The sequence below is a fragment of the Gavialis gangeticus genome, unplaced genomic scaffold, assembly GCF_001723915.1.
Source record: "Gavialis gangeticus isolate Ggan-Ray unplaced genomic scaffold, GavGan_comp1, whole genome shotgun sequence".
NCBI lineage: Eukaryota > Metazoa > Chordata > Crocodylia > Gavialidae > Gavialis > Gavialis gangeticus.
This window is the reverse complement of record NW_017729016.1, coordinates 2,362,531-2,385,916: the sequence shown is the minus strand read 5'-3', so window position 1 is coordinate 2,385,916 and position 23,386 is coordinate 2,362,531. Positions and strand designations below refer to the sequence as shown.

General features: G+C 43.1%; 1 protein-coding gene across 3 annotated transcripts in view; it reads right to left on the bottom strand.

Moving 5' to 3' along the window:
• Positions 1-1,064: 1,064 nt before the first annotated feature.
• EPN2 (epsin 2) overlaps positions 1,065-23,386 on the bottom strand; it is a 60,376-nt gene continuing 38,054 nt past the window's right edge. For 2 of the 3 annotated variants that reach the window (XM_019512692.1, XM_019512691.1), the window contains exons 3-9: positions 18,015-18,127; positions 16,473-16,565; positions 16,070-16,226; positions 10,772-10,945; positions 9,120-9,212; positions 8,005-8,220; positions 1,065-5,213 (exon numbers count right to left, since the gene is read on the bottom strand). In XM_019512692.1, the coding sequence (XP_019368237.1) occupies positions 4,876-5,213; positions 8,005-8,220; positions 9,120-9,212; positions 10,772-10,945; positions 16,070-16,226; positions 16,473-16,565; positions 18,015-18,127 (1,184 nt within the window). In that variant the 3' untranslated portion in view covers positions 1,065-4,875. The remainder of the gene's footprint in view (positions 5,214-8,004; positions 8,221-9,119; positions 9,213-10,771; positions 10,946-16,069; positions 16,227-16,472; positions 16,566-18,014; positions 18,128-23,386) is intronic. The other variant, XM_019512693.1, reaches the window with a different exon arrangement.

Here is a 23,386-nt window from a genome sequence, read left to right as displayed (position 1 = left end):
AGGGTGGCAAGATTGCAGAAATCAGGGCCGGGGTCTCAAAGCGAATTGAAGAGCTTTTGATAATTTCTGACAAGCAGCAGCTTCCCATCTTCAGAAAATCTCCCTTGGCTTCTTGCCCGTTCCCTCCGTGCAACCTTGAAGATGCTGCACAGACTCGTGTTCTCACCTTTATCTATTTTTATTCTAGTCTAACATCTTTGAAACCAGACATTGTATCATCCTGTTTAGTCACACATGCTGCATATACAGTCCAGGCATAGGAATATTTGGGAAACGGGTGTGAGCTCGTAACACCACCCTGATGCTTAAGGAGGACATTTCTAGGCTTAGTATCCACTCGGGTTTGCCAGTCTGAATTTTCCTTCAGACCGACGTCCAACCAGTCCACCATGCTGCCCGCTTCCAAACGCAGGGCCGTGCATGCCCAGGCCAGTCTTCCAGACCAGCCAGCACCCGTTTTCAGGGAAGGGTCACCTTCAGACCCTTCTGAGAAAGATCCACATAGTTCCCCCTAAGAGAAAAACTCCAGAATAACCTATGGACAGGGGGAAACGGTGCGTGCGCATGTGTCACGTCTCAAAACGTTCCCCCAGGCCCTACATCTGTGATAACAAGTGACCCTAAGCCAGGGTTTCCCCACACTTAGTTCAAGCGTCTTACGATCAAGTATCCCAGCCCGTTCTGACGTGACGGTTCAATTCCCCATCTGAAAACACTCCTGAAAAGACCATTCAGGCAGGTGGACCTGGCAAGTACATCATTTTTACTGCATTACTCAGGATGCGACCACATCTGAATTAAATGATTATTTCTAAAACAAAAAAACAAATGGGATCACTTTTCCTAGCATTTCCTTGTTCAGCCCAACAACTCCATGGCAAGTCAAACTCACAGTGGGAGAAGCTAAGATTTAGCTGGGAACCTGGGTTTTTACTGCACGTTTTAAACGCCTGATCCAACCACCTGGTTTCTATCAAGCACTGGATTGGCCCCGAAAATGACTGTACTTAAATGAGATATGAATATGCCACACTTTGAATTCAGACAAGACGACAACTCAGGAATATAAGCAATACAATTTTTAATTCTGACCAGTCACCTACAAACCCCTCGTCTTTCCACTGTTCTGATGGCATTATTAAATATCGCGTTTGTGACATCGCTAGGGAAAAAAATGACACAGAGATACAGAACATTATGATACAATAGTACAAATGATAAATTATTTATACAGTAAATAATGTCAATAGTCAGCACAAATTCATAAAAAGCAGCCTGCTCCCAGAATTATGAAAACAGTTTGGTAAATATTTAAATTGTAACACTTGTAAAGGAAGCAAGGTTTTGTGAGATTCTGCTGTGAAAAATAAACCGTATATTTCTCCACAATTTGTGCAATATTAATACATACAGTACACATTAGAAACCGTAACAGCAAAAGGGAAGATGGACAACGATAGCTGTCTTAGCTATGGGACTTCAAAAAGACTGTAAACAGCACAACCCACCATGAATTCCCTTGCCTATCCCCTCACCACGTTTTAGTTTCTACATAGTATAAAATGAATAAATAACTGAGTTTATTTTTTGGGATTAAAATTATACCAAGATGCTTTTACAAAATAATTAACACTTTAATCTTTGGTCAATTTGACCAGTAAGGCTATTTTGGGATACTAACGTTTTCAAACAAAAGCACTTTCTTAGTTCGGAGTGGGGGGGTTAGGAGGTTTGGAGAAAGTTCGGATAAGTAGACATGCTCCACCCAAAAAAAGGGAGAAACTTTTTTCTGGAAACGTATGAAACTAGGACTATTTGGTGGATTTACAAAATTCAGGATATAACTGAAGCTTTGATCAACTGCGGACGGGAACAACCTTTCACTGCTTTTTACCTGGTGCCACAAGTGTGCACAGCACTTTACAGGGACAGACACGTCTATCTCTAGTCAAGAAGTAGGTATTTACCAAACCAGCTATTGGTTCTGATTTTCTCCCCCTGCCATGCCTCAACACCCACTTCAGGTTGGGGATCAAGGTGGTTAAAAGTCCTTGGCCTAGTGCTATAAAACACCGTGAGGTGTGCCTATCGCTGTTCGGACACCAAGAATCTGGTCGTGGTTTATTGTGCGGTACGTGTAAAAAGTAGTACGGCTCTTACAAAAAGTGGCTTGGTCAAAGCAACAGTTTGCCATTCAGCAGTTTCATTAAACTAGGGTCCATACGCTCCCTACCAGACTGACAGTCAATGTCCTATCAATCCGTGACGATGGCTCACTATTCTGAGCCGCAGATGTTTTAAGAAGGATTTTAATGTTTACTCTCCCCCATTTCTATCCTGCCTCCTAAAGGGAAAACCAAAAAAAAGGAAGATACCTAACATTTCTCGGAGGTTATGATTAAAATGATCAGCTGAACTGATAATGCCCCAGTTAAACTTTGCTCACACAAGCAGGTGACGGACTAAAATCTGGGGAAAATATCAAATGACCTCACTCTATTGCTAAGTAAATTAAATTCAAAATAACATGGCATGATTCTTGCCCTAGTTGATGAATCAAAAAGCACTTTTTGCCCCCTCGTCTGCTTAATATCACGGCTTGCTGAGTTTCTCCTCCTAGCAAGAATCACACCTTTCTGGGTCTACACTGATCAACAGCTTCAGAAGAAATTCATTTTCCCTACACTGAAAGGCAACATGAATGATTTTTTTTTTTTTTTAAAGACATAATGGGTGTGGACAGTATTTTTCCCTCCTGAATGAAGCAGTAGCACATTCACATTCTGCATCAAACTTGGAAATCCAGTAGTAACAAGGAGGAGAGAACGAGCCGCGGAGAAATGTCCACACTTTTTACATTCTGGACAGTAACAGAGCTACCCCGACCAACAGAGCTAGGATCTGTGATTGTACCCTAGATTTGATCATCGCTCAGCCTCCCCTGCTCCTGCCAAAGACACGCAATCCAGTCCCTTCCGCACCGAGCAGCCCTTGCTTTTCTGTGTGGCACGCTGCTAGAGGCTGGCACGATCGACGCAGCATACAGATGCCACCACGCGGAGTCCTGGCATGGATCTGTTTGGGCGGTTTCGTCATCTGGGAAAGGCCACCGAGATGCACCAGTTCGTTTGCAGAGATGCTCCAAAGCAGCGACATGCTTTGGGACACCCCCTGAAACGGGCCCTTCGTGTCTGCAGGCACCGCATGTGAAAGCAGGGCTTCGGCCAGGTTGCCACCTTAGAGAAGGCCAGCTGCATACGCCAGTCACATTACCCGAAACCTGAGCGTGGTTCAGTGCTGATGAGCCCGAGTTAGAGGGTATAGTTCAGCTTACAATGAACAGCTGTAAATGGAATCAGTAATGATTATGGAGTGCACCTTTAGTTAGAGCGAATTGGGTGATGAAATTAATAAGTCATGTTCCTAAGTTAGAATTTCAAACATTTCACGAAGTGTTACCAGGAAAACCTATAGCCTCGTTCGTGATCTTCCTGAAGGCTAAAGGTCTGCCCGTTGCGGTAATCATCACGTAAGGAGTGAATCAAGGGAAAAAGCAATGTTAGTGTTTTTTAAATGCAGTCTTAAAATCACATGATGCTCAAATTCTTTTAAAAAGTAATTAGTCACGAGACGTCATTTGTAATTTCCGCTATGAATACTTAATTCCAAAAGAAAAATATTTTAGTGTTAATCTTCCCTTTTAAATTCTTTTTACAGAACAAAAAAAAATAAAAAAGCTAAAACCATAAATAAGAGGGCATTAAAACCATAACAGTGACATCTGCCAATATCTTAATTTTTCAGCCAGACCTGATAAGTCTATCAAAACTAGACAGTTAAATAAGAACCACATTATAAAAATTAGCCAAAAAAAGACTAATTAGGTCATTCTGCAAACTCAAAATATGAAACTGTACTAAAAAACAAAAATATGTGCAAAAGTATACCAGAGTAACTGCATATAGCAAGGTTAAGCCTGAATTAGTTTTAAAGCTTGCCCCGGTGAAACTGAATTCAAAGTTGTCCCACTGTATTTCTTTTAACTCACATTGTAAGTCAAATAAAAACAAAATACACACAACAACTTCCAAATGAAGTCACTACTGGACAAGCACAGAGCAAACCACTCATTCAGCACGAGTGCAGCATGCCACTCACAGAAAGTTCCTTAAGAGTCCTTAGATAGTAGTGTACAAATTCAACACCGCATACAACAGCACACTGTGTACGTGACAACTCGAGAATTTGCTTCGGATCTTTTCCTCCGGAGACAAGCCGGCTTTCTCGGTCAACCCTTTGCGAAGAAAGCAGTGCGGTTTTGTGTTGCAATGTTTAATGCGGGGAAAAACCAGCCTCCTGGGCCCTCCAAATCTCTCCTAGGAATAAGGACTATGGGTGAACCAACCAACAGTCTAGAACTGTGTATAGTTATGTGCAAAGACATTCACTAGCACTCAGAGTCTCATGTCTACCGTACGGGCGGAGGAAATGGTAGGTGCATGTCATAGTAATTTTAGGATCCAGCACATCATCTGACATCTACAAAATAGCAAATGGAGTTTAAAATGGCAGGTTCTCCCTAGAAAGTGTATTGAAATGATTAACAAAGCAACAAAATGGGCATAACCTAACTTTGGTGAAAAGTCTGAACATTTCATGTAATGCTCAACAAGCCAAAGTAAAGTACCATCTGTAGCAAAGACTAGCATTAGATTAACTGGTAAGTAGAGACAACTCTTCAAAGATCACAACTGTAAACTGAAAATCTACTTCCAAGTCCCTTATACACCGTTCAGTCCACACAGGCTTTGTTCATTTTGCTCCAAAGACTTCACCTGGAAACATTTTGAAAAGAGAGTTTCTTTGATTGGGTCTTTATAGGAGGAAAGGGTTAGTTGTATTTGTGGGCTGGGATGCCGATGGAGGGATTCCTGTACTGTGAAGAGGTTGGGTCATTGATCCTGCAATGCTCATGTTCATCCCCTGGCCCATTCTCGTTAGTGATGCCACGGTGCCCATCGCTGGGAGAGGCGCTATTCCCACAGCCACAGGTGCCATGGAAGACAGAGGTATTGGCTCCATGCTTATTGCTGGCACGGCACTAAAAGAAGGGCTGGTTCCCATCACGGGGCTCGCTCTCATTTGATTCAGAGTGAGAGGCTGAGGCTGATTCACTTGGAAGGGGTTGATTGGAGGTGGTGCAGCAGCTGCTCCTAGTTTTTGAGAGAAAAAGAGAGGAAAAAAACTGCAGCTTCACAGAAGTCAAGGCACTGGGGAATGCCCTATCCATTTTAGGTAGGGAACATGTATCCTTAACATCCCGGTACTCCCCACGCCCAAAGCACTCCTATGGAAGAGTGCCTATACGGTACCACTCATGTATATCAAGCCATTATATTTTCCTGTTGCACAAACCCCTTGACTTCAGAAGAGCTGCACCTGTTCCCAGTATTATCTGCCCCACTCTACACATGAAATGTCAACAGGATGCTTCAATGCTAAGGGGCAGTTTCTGCTTTTTGCAAGAGATTCTATACAAACAGGTCCCACAAGCTACAATGTGGAGCGTGCCCAAACACGACATTCAACTGAAATTTTTTTTTTTTTTTTTTTTTTTAAAGGGCACTTAAAAATAACTTGCAGATATCCACTATCCCTTTACTGCACCCAGCCTACTGCAAATGGGTGTATTTGCTTCTGGACTGCAGCCACCCGGCTCCAAAAAGCTGCCTGAGTGTTTGGCTCGGGGATCTGACAAGAATGCATAATGTAAACACGCTGCTTTCCGAATGACAGTCAAGTCAGGGAAAAAAGCAAACGAGAACTTTCCCAGCCTTCAAGTTTTTGAAGCACTGCCAGCAGTGCACATTCCTTACACCGTATATTTTCTTACTTCTTCGGATGGCCCAGTGACCCCTTGTAAACTTCTTGTAGTAACTGCAAATGACAGATATGCAGACTTCCTGTTGCTGAAAACTGCCAGGTGGCTCATAATTACTGTTCACGCTTAAGTTTTCCCAAACCTTCTTAGGCTCTTGTTGTTTTCCACTATTAGAAAACAATTACCAACCTTGGAAAAGACTAAAAACTGGTCAATATTTGTTACAGTGACTCATATGAAGACTCTGAATAAAGCATTTTTCCTATGCCTGCGGCAAAGTCAGTTGGTGTTTTGGAAAATGTTGCCCTGCAGCTGTTTTTCATTTCACACAAGTTTATGTGAGCCACAGCAGATCATCCCGGCTGCTCTTCTCACATCCAGAGCTGAAATCCTTCAGCACATGATTGGCTTGTTTGGATGGTCCTCACATACTTTTCATCCTAGGTGACTCAATCAAACCATACAATTTTTTCAGCTTCTGTGTACATCGCTATTCAGTACAGGTCCTCCTCCTCCGCAGTTTTTATTAGCGCCGATTATCATTTTTAGCAATTATGTTCAGCTTTCAGGGGAAAGATGCATGTATGACTACCAAAGGTTTCATCCCAGGAGCTGCAAGGAACCTGCAATGGGCTCCTCCTAAGCCTGACGATTTATTCAAGGATCAGGTCTTATGATATTAAACTAAGGAGAGATATGGGGCATGTCTACACATGCAAATATTGCTGGATGGGCTTACTCCAGAGTAAACCCACCTTGGGCAGGCACCTATACATGCATGCATCTGGGAGCAGATTTGCTCCCACCCTGCTCTGGCCCCCTGCAGCAGCCAGGAGGAGCTCTAGACCATCTCCTGGCAAGGACTGAGATTGCTTCCTGCCCCCAGGAGCTCCCTGCTACTGGGGCAGGCACAATGTCCCCCTGCCCCAAAGGCAGGGAGCTCCTGGCCCCAGCACCCTGATCAAGGGCAGCGAGCTGGGAAGAAGCTGCAGGGGGAGGGGCAGGTCTTAGCCCCCTGCCCTGCAGCAGGCCCCTAGGTGAGTAGGGATCCCCCCGCAGCTCTTGCCAAGGCCCATGCCTCAATTGGGGCATAAGGCTGGGAAAAAGCTGCAGGGCTGGGGCCTGCCCCAGACTGGGATAGTTCCGGGCCAGCTCCATGCTGTGCAGGAAAGTCTGCTCGTGCAGCCCAGAGCTGGTTGAGTACTGCTCAAAACAGGACAGTACCCAACCAGCTCCAGTCTGCACATGCAGACTTGGCTGCACAGCATGAGGTTGGCCGGGAACTGTCCCGGTCTAAGGCAGGTCCCAGCCAGCTCCAGGCTGGCTGGGGAACTCTCCCCATGCAAGGAGCTCCAGACTGTGAAGCAGAGCTGGGGCCAGGAATTCCCTGCTGCCGAGACAGGGGGACATTGTCCCTGTACAGGCTCCAGCAGGGTGTCCCTGCTGCCCAGCTGACCGGGAGCAAATCTGCTCTTGGTTGGCCGTCTACACATGCCTTACTGTGCAGTAATTACTAGGCAGTTAGTTTGCTATTTGCATTTGTAGGTAGCAAATTAACTGCCCAACAGAGCAAATTACTGTGCAGTAAAGGTCTGCATGTGTAGACAGTGACACTTACTATGCAGTAATTTGCTCTACTGTGCAGTAAAGCGTCTCATGTAGATGCGCCCACAGACAACTAACTTAAGAGGGGAAGAACTATAAAGGATCCTAAAATCAGCGGTGTTATTATACAGACTGTAGTAACGCTGAGGCACCAGCCATGCAGTAAATTCATACAGATTCCTATCCTCAAAGAGTTTGAGATTTGAACTGGCCAGAGAGACTGTGGAAAGGAAGAGAGCACACAGAGGGCAGATGACACACCCATGGCAGCACAGGTCATCAGGAGAGCCAGGAAAAGAACACAGGTCCTTCCAAGTCCTAGTCCCTAAAACTACATTGCCTCTTCCCTGCTAAGCAATATGGAGCAAAACCTGCTAGCCATCATTGTCTAGAAAAGCAGGCCAGGCTTGAAGTACAAGACGTAAATTAAGCCAAGATAAGGAGGACTGCTTCTACCAGGAAAGAAGATAAAATGGGAAAGCAAATTATATGGTGGAGAGGAATATACTGTAACATACCTGGAGCTAAGAATGGATTTAATGAAGCAACAGGCTGTGGTGGCTTAGACACCAATGAATCAAGATTCACCAAAGCTGCATTGGGGCCCAAGAAGGACTCGGGGGTTTTCCGAGCTGCATTTTGTTTGCTCAATGTCACGTTTGTGGGTTGAGAATCAAAGAGATCAGGACTTGTTGTACCACTGTGTTGGGATGGCAAATTGGAACCAGACTCAGCTGGAAGAAAAGGACAAGACAAAACCAAAAAAAAGGAATCTACTAAATGCTACAGTTCAGTAAAGTCTGCTGCGTACGCATTCATGTTATCAGAGCTCTTTTACAAGAGTAAGGAAACAAACTATTCATTCTGCCATTAAATTTAACTACATACCAGAAGTAATAATGTACTTTTAAAATGTGTTCCATTTTAGCTGGTTATTTAAATATATTCAATGTTAAACACCCCTTACGATATGATACAATATAATCAAAGCTTTATACAACTGGCCTTGACTTCCTAGCGTTTGTAGACACAGATAAAAAGCCTCTGTGAAAAATATTCAGAAGCATCAATTATAAACTTGCTGTGTTAGCCCCTTCACTGACATTTCTTGTTGCAAAGGGACTTGAACAACTATTAAGCCAGTTCACCCACCTTCCGCTTATGTTTCAGACCGACAGTTTTCATTAAGTGGTATCAAAGTGTTCAAGAAAATGAAGTTTCTAATTTTTCCATTACTGTTAACTTCAAGAGTCTGTATGTCTAAAAAACTGCCTGTCAGGTTACTGCATGTCACTGTTTTCTACCATGGGCATGTCCTAATTATGACTCGTATGAAAAATGCACTGGAAGATCATTTAAATCAAGCACAAGTTACTGGGTTCAATACAGAGGTAATTGAATTAAGTTCTGGGGTATACCAGACTATTTTTAAGAAGCCCTGTGAATCTACACAAAGGGAAGCTTGTTAACATCTGGCTTTTACTGCTCCATTGCATATATAACAGTTTTATATCTGTTCACTGTGAAAGAAACTGCATCTTTTTTGTTTTAGAACTTTTTTTTTTTTTAATAAACTTGCTATCAAGATGGTTACAAAAACTACCCATTTGCTGAGTATTTATTTGATCCATACCTGGCTTCTTGGAAGTCCGAAGAGTGTCAAATTCAGAAAAGTCATCTTTAGCTGTACCATTCAAATTGCTGAAGAGGTCAAAAGACGAACTTCCTATTCAAGGTAACAAAAGACCACCGTCATTAATCGAGCTCCAGTGCTATTAAAAGCCATTTCTAAACCATGTCTCAATGTTGAATCTCAGCATTTAAGGTCAGCAAGGGAGCTTCTGCTGCTATCCAGGCCCAAGCTCTACGAGTATCGCTACCTCCTTGGTATATGGCCTTTACTTATACTTCTAGTTGCCCCTCTTTGTTCGGTGTTACAAGCCATGTGTGGAAATAGTCCGAGGCAAATCTTTGCATGCAGGTTCTTAGTTAAGTGCCCTTCAAATGTTGAGAGGTAATGCCAGGCAAACATTATTTGTGGGAAATCAGAGCAGTAGTAATTTTGTGGCCCAAAAGACAAGGGTACATTTACTGACTATAGCTTTTAAACAAAGCTTCGTGCAGCTAGCTGTGGCAATGACAAACAAATTCTCTATATTCTGGGATTGCAACTGTGGAGAGAAAAGGAAGGTGTAACAAAGAAAAGGCAACACAAGTGCCAGCATGGCCATAATTGGGGTAAGAACTAGATTCCCATTTCTGCTTCCTGCTTTCGTATTAAAAGAACTGGGAAGGCAAAACAAAGGGTAATTCGCAGTACTGTATGTAGAGAAGACCTACAGCACTAAGCAAAGGGACACCTACCCGTTCTAATATCTCCACTAGATAGGGAGATGTATTTAACCAAAAAGGAAGGTAGAAAAGCCCATAAACCTGAAGAGGAATCATTACTCCAAATCTAACAGAGCATGGACATTTGAAAAACAGTTGTTTTTGAAAAGAAATATGTTCTTGCTATCAGCTGACATTAAGCTTCCAGCAAACAAACGATCAGTAAACAATTCGTGACGATAAAACAACGAAGCTAGAATGGAAGCAAAATTCCACACTCTGAATGACGCTATTTATTTCCAGCCAGAGGGAAAGTCTCCATAAAACCCAGATTTCAGAATCATTTCCACAATGATCCAATTATTTTCCTTTGCCAATGGAAAAGGAGATTAGACATGACCTTAATATCATACCACTTATCGGTCCTTTGTTTATTATGTGCAGATGAACGAACGCCAGCAAACCCATTTGCGCAGAAAGTCATGATACCAACATGAAAACACCCAGGTATTTCTGAGGCTAGTGGGAGTTACGAGAATGACGGCATAAGCAAGGAGTTACAGCAGCTTCTTGCTGCAATATCTTTGAGGGACAGATTTGCAAAGGCCCAAAAGGCAGAGAAGCACCAAGTTCCAGCTGCCTGGCTTATTCATGTGGCAGGTGTATATAGAGACAGGTCACAAAGAAAGAGGGAGTTAGCATGGAGGAGGTGAAACGTGAATTCGGTGCTCTGATTCAAAACAACGACACAATATTCTCCTCGTTGCGATCTTCCTTGCTGTCACAAGCCAATTCCCAAACCCTTCAGTGCAATGGCTTCTTTTACCTGATCCACTTTAGAAATCACCTGGATGAGGCAGAGAAATAACTCCCCCAGTTAAAAAAAAATGTTTAAAAGGGATTGGGCTCCCTTCATTTAGGAAATAGTTGTCAAATGTTAACACAGTCTCTTACCAGAAGTAGAAATAGGTTTGTTTGCAGGTGCTGGTCCCCAAGGATCTGCTGTAGCTTTTGCTGCTACAGACGATGACTGAGAAGGAGCCCAAGGATCTACGTTTTTGGGGAGAGGCTGAGCAGTGGATCCAGCTGGTGCTCCCCAGGGGTCAGCAGAAGCCGCTGGCTTGGCACCTGGGGCAAGAGACCGCAGATCAAACATAATCTCACTCTGAAAAGCTTTCCTGGGTCATTACTTGGCTCCAGGTATAAATTATCCCTGCAAGGTAAACACTAAGACAATGGTGAAACAAATTGTTCAGCATGAGTTGCTGTTGGCACACAGGCGTTAACGTGCTATCCATCCAAGCTGACAGCAGGTTCTGCGGAAGACTCCCGCGCTATAAAAATAACCTCCCATTTGAGCATGTAATTAAACTTGTAATTCCAAGACAAGGATGAATATATTTGGGGGGAGTTTCTGAGCAGACTGTCCCTCCCCACAGCAGAGAATCAAGATTGACTGGAAATGACACAGGAAAATCCCAGGTTATATTTAAAGTCAACTCAGAGAGGGGGGGAGAGTGTTTTGATGAGGCAATATCTAAAAGAAGCAATGTTTTCTGTGCAAAAACTGGCAGCAGTTAGGAAAAACCCTACCTAACAGCTTAACATGAGTCCCTTTATAGCTGCCTTCTTTTTCCACTGAATTTAATTCTGTAAAAGAACAACCGACCTATTCCACTTCCCTGAGCTACGGTTTTCCCCATTTCTTACTCTGCTCCTCCCAAAGACCTTCTCCAAGTCATCTCTCTTCTGTTCCTCGGTCATCCTTGCCTTCTCCCTATCATTGCTGGTTGCAATAGTCCTCCACCCTCAACCCACATCCCCCCTGATGCAGTTATGTTCTAATGTTTTGACTGAGGTTTAGGATTCCCATGTTTAATGGAATAAATAGGTAATTCTTCACCCATGCAGGCCACAAAGGCTAAATGATCTATATTTCAAGAGAAACCAAGGATTGACCCGGGTTGGGGCCTCACTGGGATCCCACAGCACAGAAGGAAGTTGGGACCGTAAAGAGCGTATGACAAAATACAGAAGAGCAGCAACTTGTCCCCTGTACAGTATAGCTGCTGCCCAGTTTCTTCTCCAAATAAATACCCTCCCCATCACCCTCTCCTGTAACCAGTCAAGCTTCTTCATAACCCAGGTTCAGCCCAAAAAGTCATCCCTTCCATTCCCCCTACCCCAGGCTCAAATCCTGGCTCCACTGAGGAAGTTGACACTGGATTTCAGTGGTGCCAGGACCACGCTGGCAGCACTTTGCCAGTATAGGTAATGTGAACGCGACTTCCGGTTTATTCCAGCCTCCCACCCCAGCACAGGGCATGTGAATGGGATCTCTACTCACAAGAATCTTTTACTTTACATAACCAAGAGATATGGCAAATATTTTTGCTTTGACACCTGCCCACGCAACACGGAGGCGACCAATTTTCTTCTAATTAGACAGTGTGTTCACACGCATCCTTTTTCCAAAAATCAGATTTCTAGACAAACCGAGGTTTCGTTCCCAGCAGGAAGCATACATATGAGAGCCCCTCTCTGTACTGCAAGAACTGGACAGAGCCACCCTTGTGCTAGGCAGCTGCATCACCTTGGATCACCTTGCCAGCTTCAGCCCACAATCAAATGCTCAGTTGTTCAAAACAGCACCCCAATACTCATTGCTACAGCCAACAAGGAGACACGCTCACCAGCACGACTTCCAATTCCCATTGTTAGCTCACTTTCATCAACAGGTGCCATGGTTTTGTTCCAGCTACAGAGCAGGAAATGCAGAAGTGCTCCAACTCAATGCAACTCCTCTCGTTCCAGTTCTTAGATTGCCTTCATCTGCATTTTGGTTTGAGTTACGATAGAGGAGACCATGTGAGAAATGCTAATGACACAACTTCCCATAAACGGAAGCTTTCAAAAAACCCCCCAACAACAAAAAAAACCCTTTTCTTTCATGAGACAGATCACAACATTGAAGCATTTAGGAAGATACCTTCCCCCCAAACCCCCCTTTGTCTCTATTGAAACGCCACAGCACAGTGAGGCAGGATTAAAAATCTCTATTTTAATGAGTCACTGTTTAACCAGCCATCGGTTTCATAAATCTGACATCTTCAAGACTATCCTTGGGAGCCAAGTAACTGGCAAGCTAGAACAAGGGGTTTTTATTAATGGCATTAATAAAGCTGGGAGCCAGCAAAAGGAACCGCTACAGCTGCAACTCTACCAGCCATTGACAAGTTTTTGCTTGTATTTTAAAACATGAGATGGATGAAATTTTCCATTAAGAAAAAAAAATCTTCCGAACAGTCTTAGTTTTAAAACCCCGGAACTGTGAGTGACCTTTTCTGATCTCGTGTTTCACTGTTTCTAAAACAGCGAACTGTGGCTGGCCCAAAAGCTATGCAGTTGCACAAAGTGAGAATAAATTACTGCTTCAACACTAATACTCCCATCCCTGACTTGCTTCCTACTGAGCAGCTGGAGTTGAGACAATCACAACGGGGATCTCCTTGCCACATGGGATGGGAAGAGAGTCCTAGCATCAGTCGGGGTTAAGTAAGAAATCAAATCACTTTCTACAGGATGGGCAGGAATAATAGACTCAGAAAGGGAAGAGCTCAGGATCGAACTTGCTGGAGAAGCTGTGCAAGAGACCGCGGCTCCCTGCCCATCAGGATGATAGACTCCTGCCTGAAGCATTTCCTCCTTTTGCCAGTGGTACAGGGCTCTGCGGTCTCCATTTGGCTTCCCAGGCACAGAATGGACTAGCAATGCCTGGCGCCTCTCCCAGAAGATCATGACTTCTGGTCACACATTTGTGCCATCTGTCGCACCTTTCTTCCTGCCTGAGTGTTGCTAGGACTATATTCATAGACATCCCTCCTTCCAGAAGGCCAAGGCTGATTTTCCCCGCTTTGCTCCACTGGATCTTTTTGCTGCCTACCTTGAGTGCCCCGGGAATTAGAAAGATACTTTCCAGTACCACTTCATGCAGTAAGTTCCTTTTCAGTTTAAAATGGTGCTGGACATCTCTGCCTGCCTCCTTTCCCACCGAGCCATCGTGATCATATTCAGAAAGACAAGGTTCTGGACACAATACTGTTGGTTTCTTAGGAAGTCACAGAATCACAGAAAGTGAGGGATGGAGGGGACCCTCAGGAGGACATCCAGTCTAACTCCCTGCTCAAAGCTAGACCACCCCCATCCTCATTCCAGCCAGCCCTTAAAGACCTCCAAGGATGGAGACTCCACCACCTCTCTAGGTAACCCATTCCAGTGCTTCAGGACCAGAGGTCTGGTACTTATGCTTTTCTTGTGCTCCCCTACTTTCTAATGGAAATCATGAAGCTTGAAGTTTGCAAAGGGGGAGGGGGGGCCTGAAGAAGTCACCTCTAGCCCATGAAGGAAGATACAAGAAACTAGAAGCTCCAAATCTCAAATTTAACAGGCCATAACTGCTCAAAATGACTGCAACCTGTCTAATACCAGCCAACAAAATATGGGGGTTGACACTGATGACAAATACGAGGTGAACAGAATTAGATGGGTAGTAGAGGGACAGGGTTACCCAACATATCTCTTGTGCTTGAGGTATTTGATGAGGAATGGGGCAAGTGATGGGTTAGCTCTGTGGCCAAGAGCGGCAGCTGCTACAACATGAACAATTTGTACTATCTGCTTCCTGCTTACTCAGGGGATTAGGTGGAAGAGAAGAGTGCATCTAGACGCATTTTCTGGGTTTCTGAGCCAGGCAAGCCTGGTTCCTATTTCACTAAATGATTCCTGGTTGGTCCAAAACCACTAGCCCAGAGGTTCTCAAACTTTTTCTTATTGCATATCCCCTCCCAGATTTACCAGCTGCCTGTGTAGCCCATCAGCATACATTTTATATTTGAACCCCTTAAATGCCAGTTATTATTATTATAATGAAAACTGAATCCACCGTTACACAACTTCTTCCATGTATACCCCAGAGATGTTTTGTGTACCCCTAGGGGTACGTGTACAAGTTTCAGAACCACTGCACTAGGTGTTACTGGTCACAAAGAACATAAATACATTCAGTGATGGAGGATTTGCAAAGGGAGCAAACTGGCCTTCCTTCTTTCTGGGTTTTTCTACCATTTCTGCAAACCTCATAGAATTGCAGCAAGTCAGTCCCAGTCAGGAAGTTTCTGGCAAATACACAGCCATGGCACTCAGCCAACCAACCAAATTATATGCTTCAGAATGTAAACCAGTCATTTATAAGGGGTTTTTTTAATTAACCTTTTCCCAACGGTCTCTAGAAGGAGGGCTTGGAAACACCTGCCTGCAGCAGAGGAAGCCAAGAAAAATGTGGGTGTTCAGGACAAGGGCAAACCTCCCTTTGCCCATGACGACAAGCAGCTGTGGTTTTGCCCTCAAAGCTGAGAGGTTGAGCAGTCACTGCAAGAAACTGTGATTCTTTCTGTACAGAAAAAATAGCTTTGCGAGCATCTTGCTGTCTCTGAGACTCGGCTTCCAATTGCTAAAGGACTGACAATCCCAGAAGGACTTTGCTGCAAGGCAGGCTACATAGGTGACAGAAAGAAATGGGGAGACATCCAGAAAATGTTTCTGTAGCTTTCTTTGACATGCTGGTCTGGAACTGCCACTTCAAGTGTATCTGCATTTGGGTTTCTGCAGTTCAGAACCACCACTGCTTTGTAAACGATTAACATTCAAATCAGCATAATTGTAAATCACAAAAAAGTCATTTAAACAATTGAACTTGCAAGTCGGTATCACTGCAGCCTCTCTCAGTAACAGTATTAAACACACTGTAACTCACTGCTACAGCCCTACTAATTATAGCAACTTTACCTACTTCCCCAACACTGCCTAATATAGTTGCTTAATCTTGGATACCAAGCACAACTACAAGTTGGAGCACGAACATCTCCCCAACATGAGACAAATAGTTTCTGGTGCACAAAGGGAAAATGGAGTATCAGTTATCACTCTTCTACCCTTGGGGTAGAAACTTAAAACAGCCTTACCGTTTCTGAGCAAAGAACTATAAACAATCAAACGAGATAGATCAGAATTTCCACTGCAGTTCTCTTTTCAATTAGTTAGCAGATTTTTTTTTAAACCACCAAAATGGAGCAAAATACTTACACTGTGGAGTATGACATTCTTTACCCTACTGAAAAGCTTTGAAAACAACTCAGTAAAACCAGAAGATTTTTTTTCTATGTAATCCTCTCTTCAGGCACTTTTTGTTCTTACCAAATGATTGCCATGGATCAGAGGTGGTAGCTGTCACTGCAGTTCCTCCCCAGGGGTCAGTTTGGTTTGCCACAGCGGTGGGTCCCCAGGGCTCTGTTTTTTGGGGAGCCGGTGCTGACGAGGGCAGAGCATCCATGAGATCCAACAAAGTCGTATGCTGGGGGTAGGAACATTTTACGCTTTAATAAAGAGCACTACTAACTGGTAGTAGCATATCCAGCATAATGAAGTCACAAGGAAACTTTCTGTTCCTCTGTATACCCAGGGTTAAAAGTGCATAAATGGAAGAATCCTACTAACAAAGCAACCCCAAAGCATACAAGAGCTCAGTATTAGACTAGACGTTTATGGTGTTGGAGCATTTTGAAGCATAATCCAGGAATTTCTTAATTGAAGGCATTACCTCCTTCTTTTTGGGAATTTTAACTGTGTCTCTGCGACTCTCCTCCAGAGCCATCTGTAATCTCAGATCATCTCCACGTCTGAGGCGCTCCTCCTACAAAGGAAACAGACACCATCAGTACTGCCCATCAGCCTAGACTCTGCCTATAAAGATGGTACAGCGTGCTCTACCCTGGTCCTTATCAGACTAGTGCAGGGAGAAGGCTTCAACTCCCTGCTTCCTCTGGAGCAACTTGCAATGGAGGCACAGGCATTGGGACTGCCAGGACAGATCACCGAGATCCCTCCATGCAATGCGACTGGAGAGAAATTCGCTTTGCATCTCTCCCACGGACTCCCAACGAAAATCAGCAATATACCATTAGACCTGCATCAACATTTCTGGTTGAAACCTTTTGTTGAGAACATGTTTCATTTACAATTTCCCCCAAATGAGCAACACAGGTTTAAATAATAAGGACTTCATAATGGAGTGGCAGAAAACAGTGCAGAGCAGATACTCCAACCTTAAAGTATGACTCTTCTGCCCCTTTAAATCATCATTTAAAGCCATGTGTCATTTTTAACTTTGGATTTCATGGCTTTTGTCAGCCGCTGTCCATATTTAGTATAACTCTCAGATATAAAAGGAAGTGAACAGATTATCTAGTCAACTCCTTGCCTTTTTGGATTTGAAGACAAATAGACCACCTATAACAAGTTCATGTCAAATATGAATACTTGATTCTACTACCTCTTTCTAAAGCTGGTATTTTTATAGCTTTTTCAAACCACTTAAGTCAGGGTTGGCAAGCCAGTCATTTGACCAACCAAATATTGTCAATTTACCAGTCAACTGACTCCATATTTTTGACTGGTCAAAGATTATAGCAATTTTAACAAAAAGCCCACATTTTTTGTAGTTTTCTTGACAAATATGATTTTTTTTACCCATTTCTTAATGGAAAAATGTGTGCTTTTTCTGGGTATTATTTGGACCTACTGGCAATTTTTTTTTACAATTTTTGACCAATCAAATCAATTGACCGAAATTTATTTGACCAGTCAAATACCCAACTCTCATTTAAATGCATTTTTTCTACTTAGTTTAAAACCACACTTTCTAGCTTTATTGATTAATGATGAATGCTTTCCTCTTTATGAAATCACTTTGCAGAGATACAAACTTTGAATTGCGGCATTCAGTTTCACACTAATGTATTGCACAAGGAAACATCCCAGGTCACTCCAGGAAAAAAATGACTTAGTTCCATAGTTGAGACTGAGTTGAATTTTGAATTTACATCAGATTCAGCTGTTCATAAAATAGTACTTTTCCAGTGAAATTTTTTTTCTAATCAAATGGCTGCCATCTCATCATTTTCAATGGGAAGGAGGCCACAGGCCCTCTTGGAAATGGTAACCCCTTCCAAACCGGCAACTCTCTCCCACTACTCGCAACTGGTGTGAAGCCAAGCTGCCTCCAGGGAAAGACAAACGGCAACATATGAGTGTGGGCAGAGAAGTCAAATGATATTTTAGCTAAACCGCACAGGGTACTGACCTGCTCTGCAACTTCTCTGCTCATTGCTAACGCCAGCTGCAGTTGGAGCTCTTCCTCTCCGCTCGTCTGAGGCCGCGCCTGCTCTAGTTCTGACGACACTCGAGGGGATGTAGCTGTTGAAAGGAAGAGAAATATGTCAACTATAAGGGACCGCGTGTCAAGCTTACTGCCATTTCCTTGCACTTTTGATTCCAGTCTCTCAACCCACTGTCCCACTTCTGTGCAGATGCTCCTGGAAGGCCTTCATTACAAGAACTGGGTCAGATTGTGAAGCATGCTGAGGGCTGTCTGCTCCATTGACCAAACTCGACTCCTCGAACTGTCTCTATTTGTTGACCTCCAATGGGAGTTGAATGCAAAACAGCCTAAAGCATTCAACTTTCATTTGAGGTCAACAAATTGAGACAGTTTTAAAAGGGAGAAACATGGAAGGCACCCTTCAATCACATTAGAGAAAGCCTGTTCTTCGAAAGCAAGAGTTTGATTTGTTAAGAAGGATGATAAAAGTCAATAAATGTTGAATATATGGGTGGTGCAATGGATGCTAAATGGGCTGCTGTAGCATATCAGAGCTTTGAGAGACAGGTCACCGACTTTATAAACTGTAAATGATCATTCAAGACACGCTTTGCTGTATGTTCGGAGTACTCAAATGTCACAATACAGCAAGGGAATTTGCTGGAAGTCAGCCAGTACAAGGGTAAAAAAGGATACCACCCACTTTTATGTAAAATAACACCCAGCCCTGAACGGAGCAGAAAAAAGAACTATTCTTAACTACTCATAGTATTTAGACACAAACAAGTCAACTATTCACGCTGAAGGGTTACAAAATGCAGTCTCTGCAAAAACACAGATCCTTTCATCCACATAGATTATGCTAATTTTAAAAAAATTACAATTTAAATTAGCGTGAAGATAGGTTTTAAAGGTAGGCTGCACCATTTCGTACGCAGGGGTGCTTAAAAAAAATACAGGGAGTGCAGATGCAGTTGTAACATCTGCTGAAATCATGGGAAATAAATGAGCTGATGAGAATTAGGTTTCAGACTTATGCCACAGTACCAAAAAAGTTAAACTACTTGCCAAAAGAATCAGTGGGTTTCTTTCTACATTGGTCTTTATACAATGACGCTTGTATTAGAGGCAACCAGATGCTGCAAGCGGGACTGAATTCCAGTGCGTTCATCACTGCACAATAATTAAGCAGTTTTTGTGCTCCCTCAAAGATTATTTATAACAGGGGTGGCCAACCAGCAGCACAGATGCCAGGCAGCTTCTGTGTGAAGCATATATCAAACTGGGAAGGGAAAAGGCAGCACAGAGGCAGGTAGGGCAGGGAGCAGACAGCAGAGCAGCAGATCAGACAGGGAGCAGAACAGCAGCTTGGTCAGGGAGCACAGGAAGGAGCAGAAAGCTGAGCAGTGGATCAGATGAGGGAAAGGGACTGGAGCGACACTTGGGCAGGGTGTGGGGCTGATTTGTGGCAAGAGTTGTAACTGGTTTTATAACGACGCTTGGCAAAAATATTAATAGGGTTGTTCTTTTTAATGAAGTGGTTCCCTTCAAACAACTAGGGACTGAACTGCCCCGACTGCAGCTAGAGGGAAAAGAAAGGATCCTAGTAGGGTTTCCCTGAATGCTGTACACAAAGATTCCCCTCCTCTCCCCGCCAGCATTATTAAGCTATGCTATTGAATATCTAGGAAGCTGATGCCAGCAGGGTTTCCAGGCTCCACTGACAGGGAATCACTAAGCTAACTCCTTTATTATTCGATCTATTTTCGCCTATAAAGAGCTGCTCAGTGCTCGTGTTCATTGTAACTCCAGCTTGCAGAGACATACCAGTTGCAACACCCCAATCATTAAAGAGCTGCAAGAATGGCTGGAATCAAGTCATTCAAGCCCCTTTTTCCCATCCCTCTACCCCGGCCAAAAAAGCGCGCTGAAGAATGACATTCTTGCCTTGGCAAGAAAACACATTACCTCACTGTTCCCAACAGCGACCAGCATTCATCAGTGCCAGGAATCGAACGTGGTTAACAGAAAAGCTATATAAATGAGACCCCCGCTCATCTTCTAGATTTTGCCAGCGATTCGATTCATGCAGTTTCAGTCACTACTTTTAAACGGCATTTTAGCAAAATAAATTCATCTCGTGGCCGTTTTTAGATGAGCTGCATATTATGAACTGATTTAAAATGAAAAAAAAAGTTTCATATGAAAAATTCTGAGAACATCACCAAACTACAGGCACGCAGCAGAGGTCAACAGTGCATTTTTCGCACAAGCAAAATTAAATAAATGAACGCAGGAGGGTTATCTTTGAGGCCAACATATTCCCCGCAACCCACTGCACTTTTAAGTTCCTACGCTATCAGAACGGTCCCTCTCGATCAGCCGAGGGCTGCAGAACACATTTGAGTTGCAAGGATAGAGTAGAAAGGTTATTGCCTTAGTAACAGTATCTCTGCTGCACAAAGGATCCCTTATGCCCTAGCACATGACAGTTAACTCAGATGTTTATGTAAGATGGGACTGAATAGATCGATTCTGACCCGGTAAGCCCGGCTTTGTTGCTGGCGGAGAATTTTAAGATTCAGGCTTCTCCAGGCCACATGTGGGATATTAGCTGTTAGTAATAAATCCCTTTGGCCTGCTTTCTCACCAAGACTCTAGCTACAGTATGAAGAAATACTTTCCAGTGTTGGTGAACAGCTAGGTCCTGTTCTACTTTACGTCTTTATTACCAGCCGTGATGCTGCCTTACGTATTTACTGATCATTTCTTGGCTAGGCTATATTTTGGCTATGCTTACAAGCCATCCAGGAATCCTCCCCAAGTTTTCTGATAAATTTTGTTAGGTTAAGCAAAAATAGCCAGCAGCTACTTGCCCTTCATCAGGCACAGGACAGAGCAGAGTTTGTAAAAGTTCTCCTAGGTAGAAATGAAGATTCCTATTTCACAGGAGAGCTGAAGTGTGGCAATATGAACCTTCATTTCTACCTAGGAGACCTTTTACAAGCTCTGCTCTCTCCTATGCCTGATTAAAGGTGTGTGCGCCCAAAAGCTTGCAAATAAATAGGGGTTTTTTTGCAAATATCCAATTGGTCTAATAAAAAAATATCACCTCTTCCATGAGTTTTGATTCCTTTTGCCTGTAGACCAATACAACTATAACCTGGATACTCAATTTAAATCGTGCAAAAAAATGCATTCTTGCTGTTTGACATCCTCTATTCATTTAACTTCTTGACACTTTGTACTTTTAGAGAGAGGTAAGGGCTTGTCTCTGTGTATACAAACTTGTAGAGAGAACCAGGGCTGATGGGTAGGTAATTGGGTCTGCTAGCACTCATATCCATATACTGCTGTTAACAAGCATGTTATCTCTGGAGACACTAATCCACAATTTGAGAACTGAAACTAAGCACCACAGAGATGCTTAATGGGATCTTCTAGATTGAGCACTGAGTCCCACTGGGTACACCGGTTTTCTTTAATCTGTACTAATCTATAGAAGAGCTCTGGAAACCCCATAAGATTGGGCCCCTGATACAGTCCGTGGCCTGTTGTGAACCATTTATAACACTTTTTTTAAAAGGTTACATGAATATATTGTCCATATCATTAGAAGTTATAATAATATCTTTGAGCTTTAACATATCTTAAATTAAGACTATCTTCATATGCTTAAAAAAAAAGCATCTTAACAAAAAAAGCAAAAAATACAATTAAAAAATCTGATTTAAATTTTTAAAAATCCATTTTTTAATCGTTGATTTTTATCCACCCTGATGTCCATCATACCTACTTACTGATCATTTCTTGGCTGGGCTATATTGTGGTTACGCTTACAAGCCATCCAGGAACCCCCAAAGTTTTCTAACAAATGTTGTTAGGTTAGGCAAAAATATTCAGAGACAGAGAGCTATATTATGGTTTAAATCAGTAATGGGGGGGCGGGCAGGAGGAATCAATTATGGCATACAATTAGAGTTCACATTTTTATGCAAATACTTAGGCAGAAATTCTTTAAAGGGTCTCTATGCCAAGTGATTTCAGGTGCTTAGAAGGGAAAAAAGAAGTCCTGTCTTCATCTACTTGTGGTAGGGATCCTTTTCAAAGATTGCAATGACCTTACAATCGATCTATTTTTGTGAGACAGGCATGCTATTATATGTAGACTGTGGAGCCAAGGAGTACACAAATATAAAGACTGAAAAAAAATAGAAATAATACCATCACTGTGTTACCCTACGATCCATGAGTAAGCCAATGCAGGTCCTGAACGTCAGGCTACATAATCAGCAAGTTTTACGGTAAGAAGAATAGAGAAAGAGGCAAAGAGGAAGTATCTGATCTCGCTAGCTGCAAATGTCAGAACAAGGAGCAATGGGCTCAAGTTGCAGCAAGGGAGGTTTAGGTTGGATATTAGGAAGAATTTTCTCACTAGGAGGGTGGGGAAGCACTGAAGCAGGTTACCTAGAGAGGTAGGGGGAAGCTTCATCCCTGGAGGTTTTCAAAACCCGGGTAGACAAAGCCCTTGTTGGTATGATGTAGTTGGGGCTAGTCCTGCTTTGAGCAGGGGGTTGGACTAGATGCGACCTCCTGAGGTCCCCTCCAACCCTCATTTTCTATGATTCTAAACGCAGCATACTGGTAGCACATTTTATGAGTTCACTGGGGTAAAAAACAAGATTTTTGATATCAGGAGAGAAACAGTAGCATCAAATAATGCCACTGTGTGCCAGGTGATCAGATTTGCGGCATAATTTCATCAGTAGTCAGTCAGTGTGTCACACTCCAGATTTTGAGTATCAGGAAACAACTTCATTTGAAATCCCTTACCAACGTCACTTTATTTCATTATTGTCATCAAAGGTCAAAGCTGGGATTGCTTTATAGGTCAAAGCTGAGATCACACTCCTTCGACCCTTATCGGTTCCACTGATCTTTGACATCTGTTCCACCCTGAACATTTATTTGTAAGATATAAACCCCCAGGGGACAAAGCAGTACGCATGCACACCAATTTAAACCTTTACTCCCCCAGTCTTTGCAAACTTTTAATAGCCGGTAGTCATCTAGTCCACTACAAAGCCATCACTGAAAGTCCCTTTTAAAAAGTACCTACTGTTGCATAGATCATTCTGGCTTGCTTCAATTAAGCAATGATTTTTTAACACCCCCCACCTCCCTGAATAAAAATGCTTCAAGCATTTCATGCAACACAAAAGCTTGATTACAGGAACAACAGTGCTCTTTTGTACCTGCTCTTAGTTCCTGTGGTACACTAAATAGCACGTGTTACCGGGGAATTAAACCAAGTTGTCACTTTTCTTAAGCAATATGCACCAGGTCTACCATGG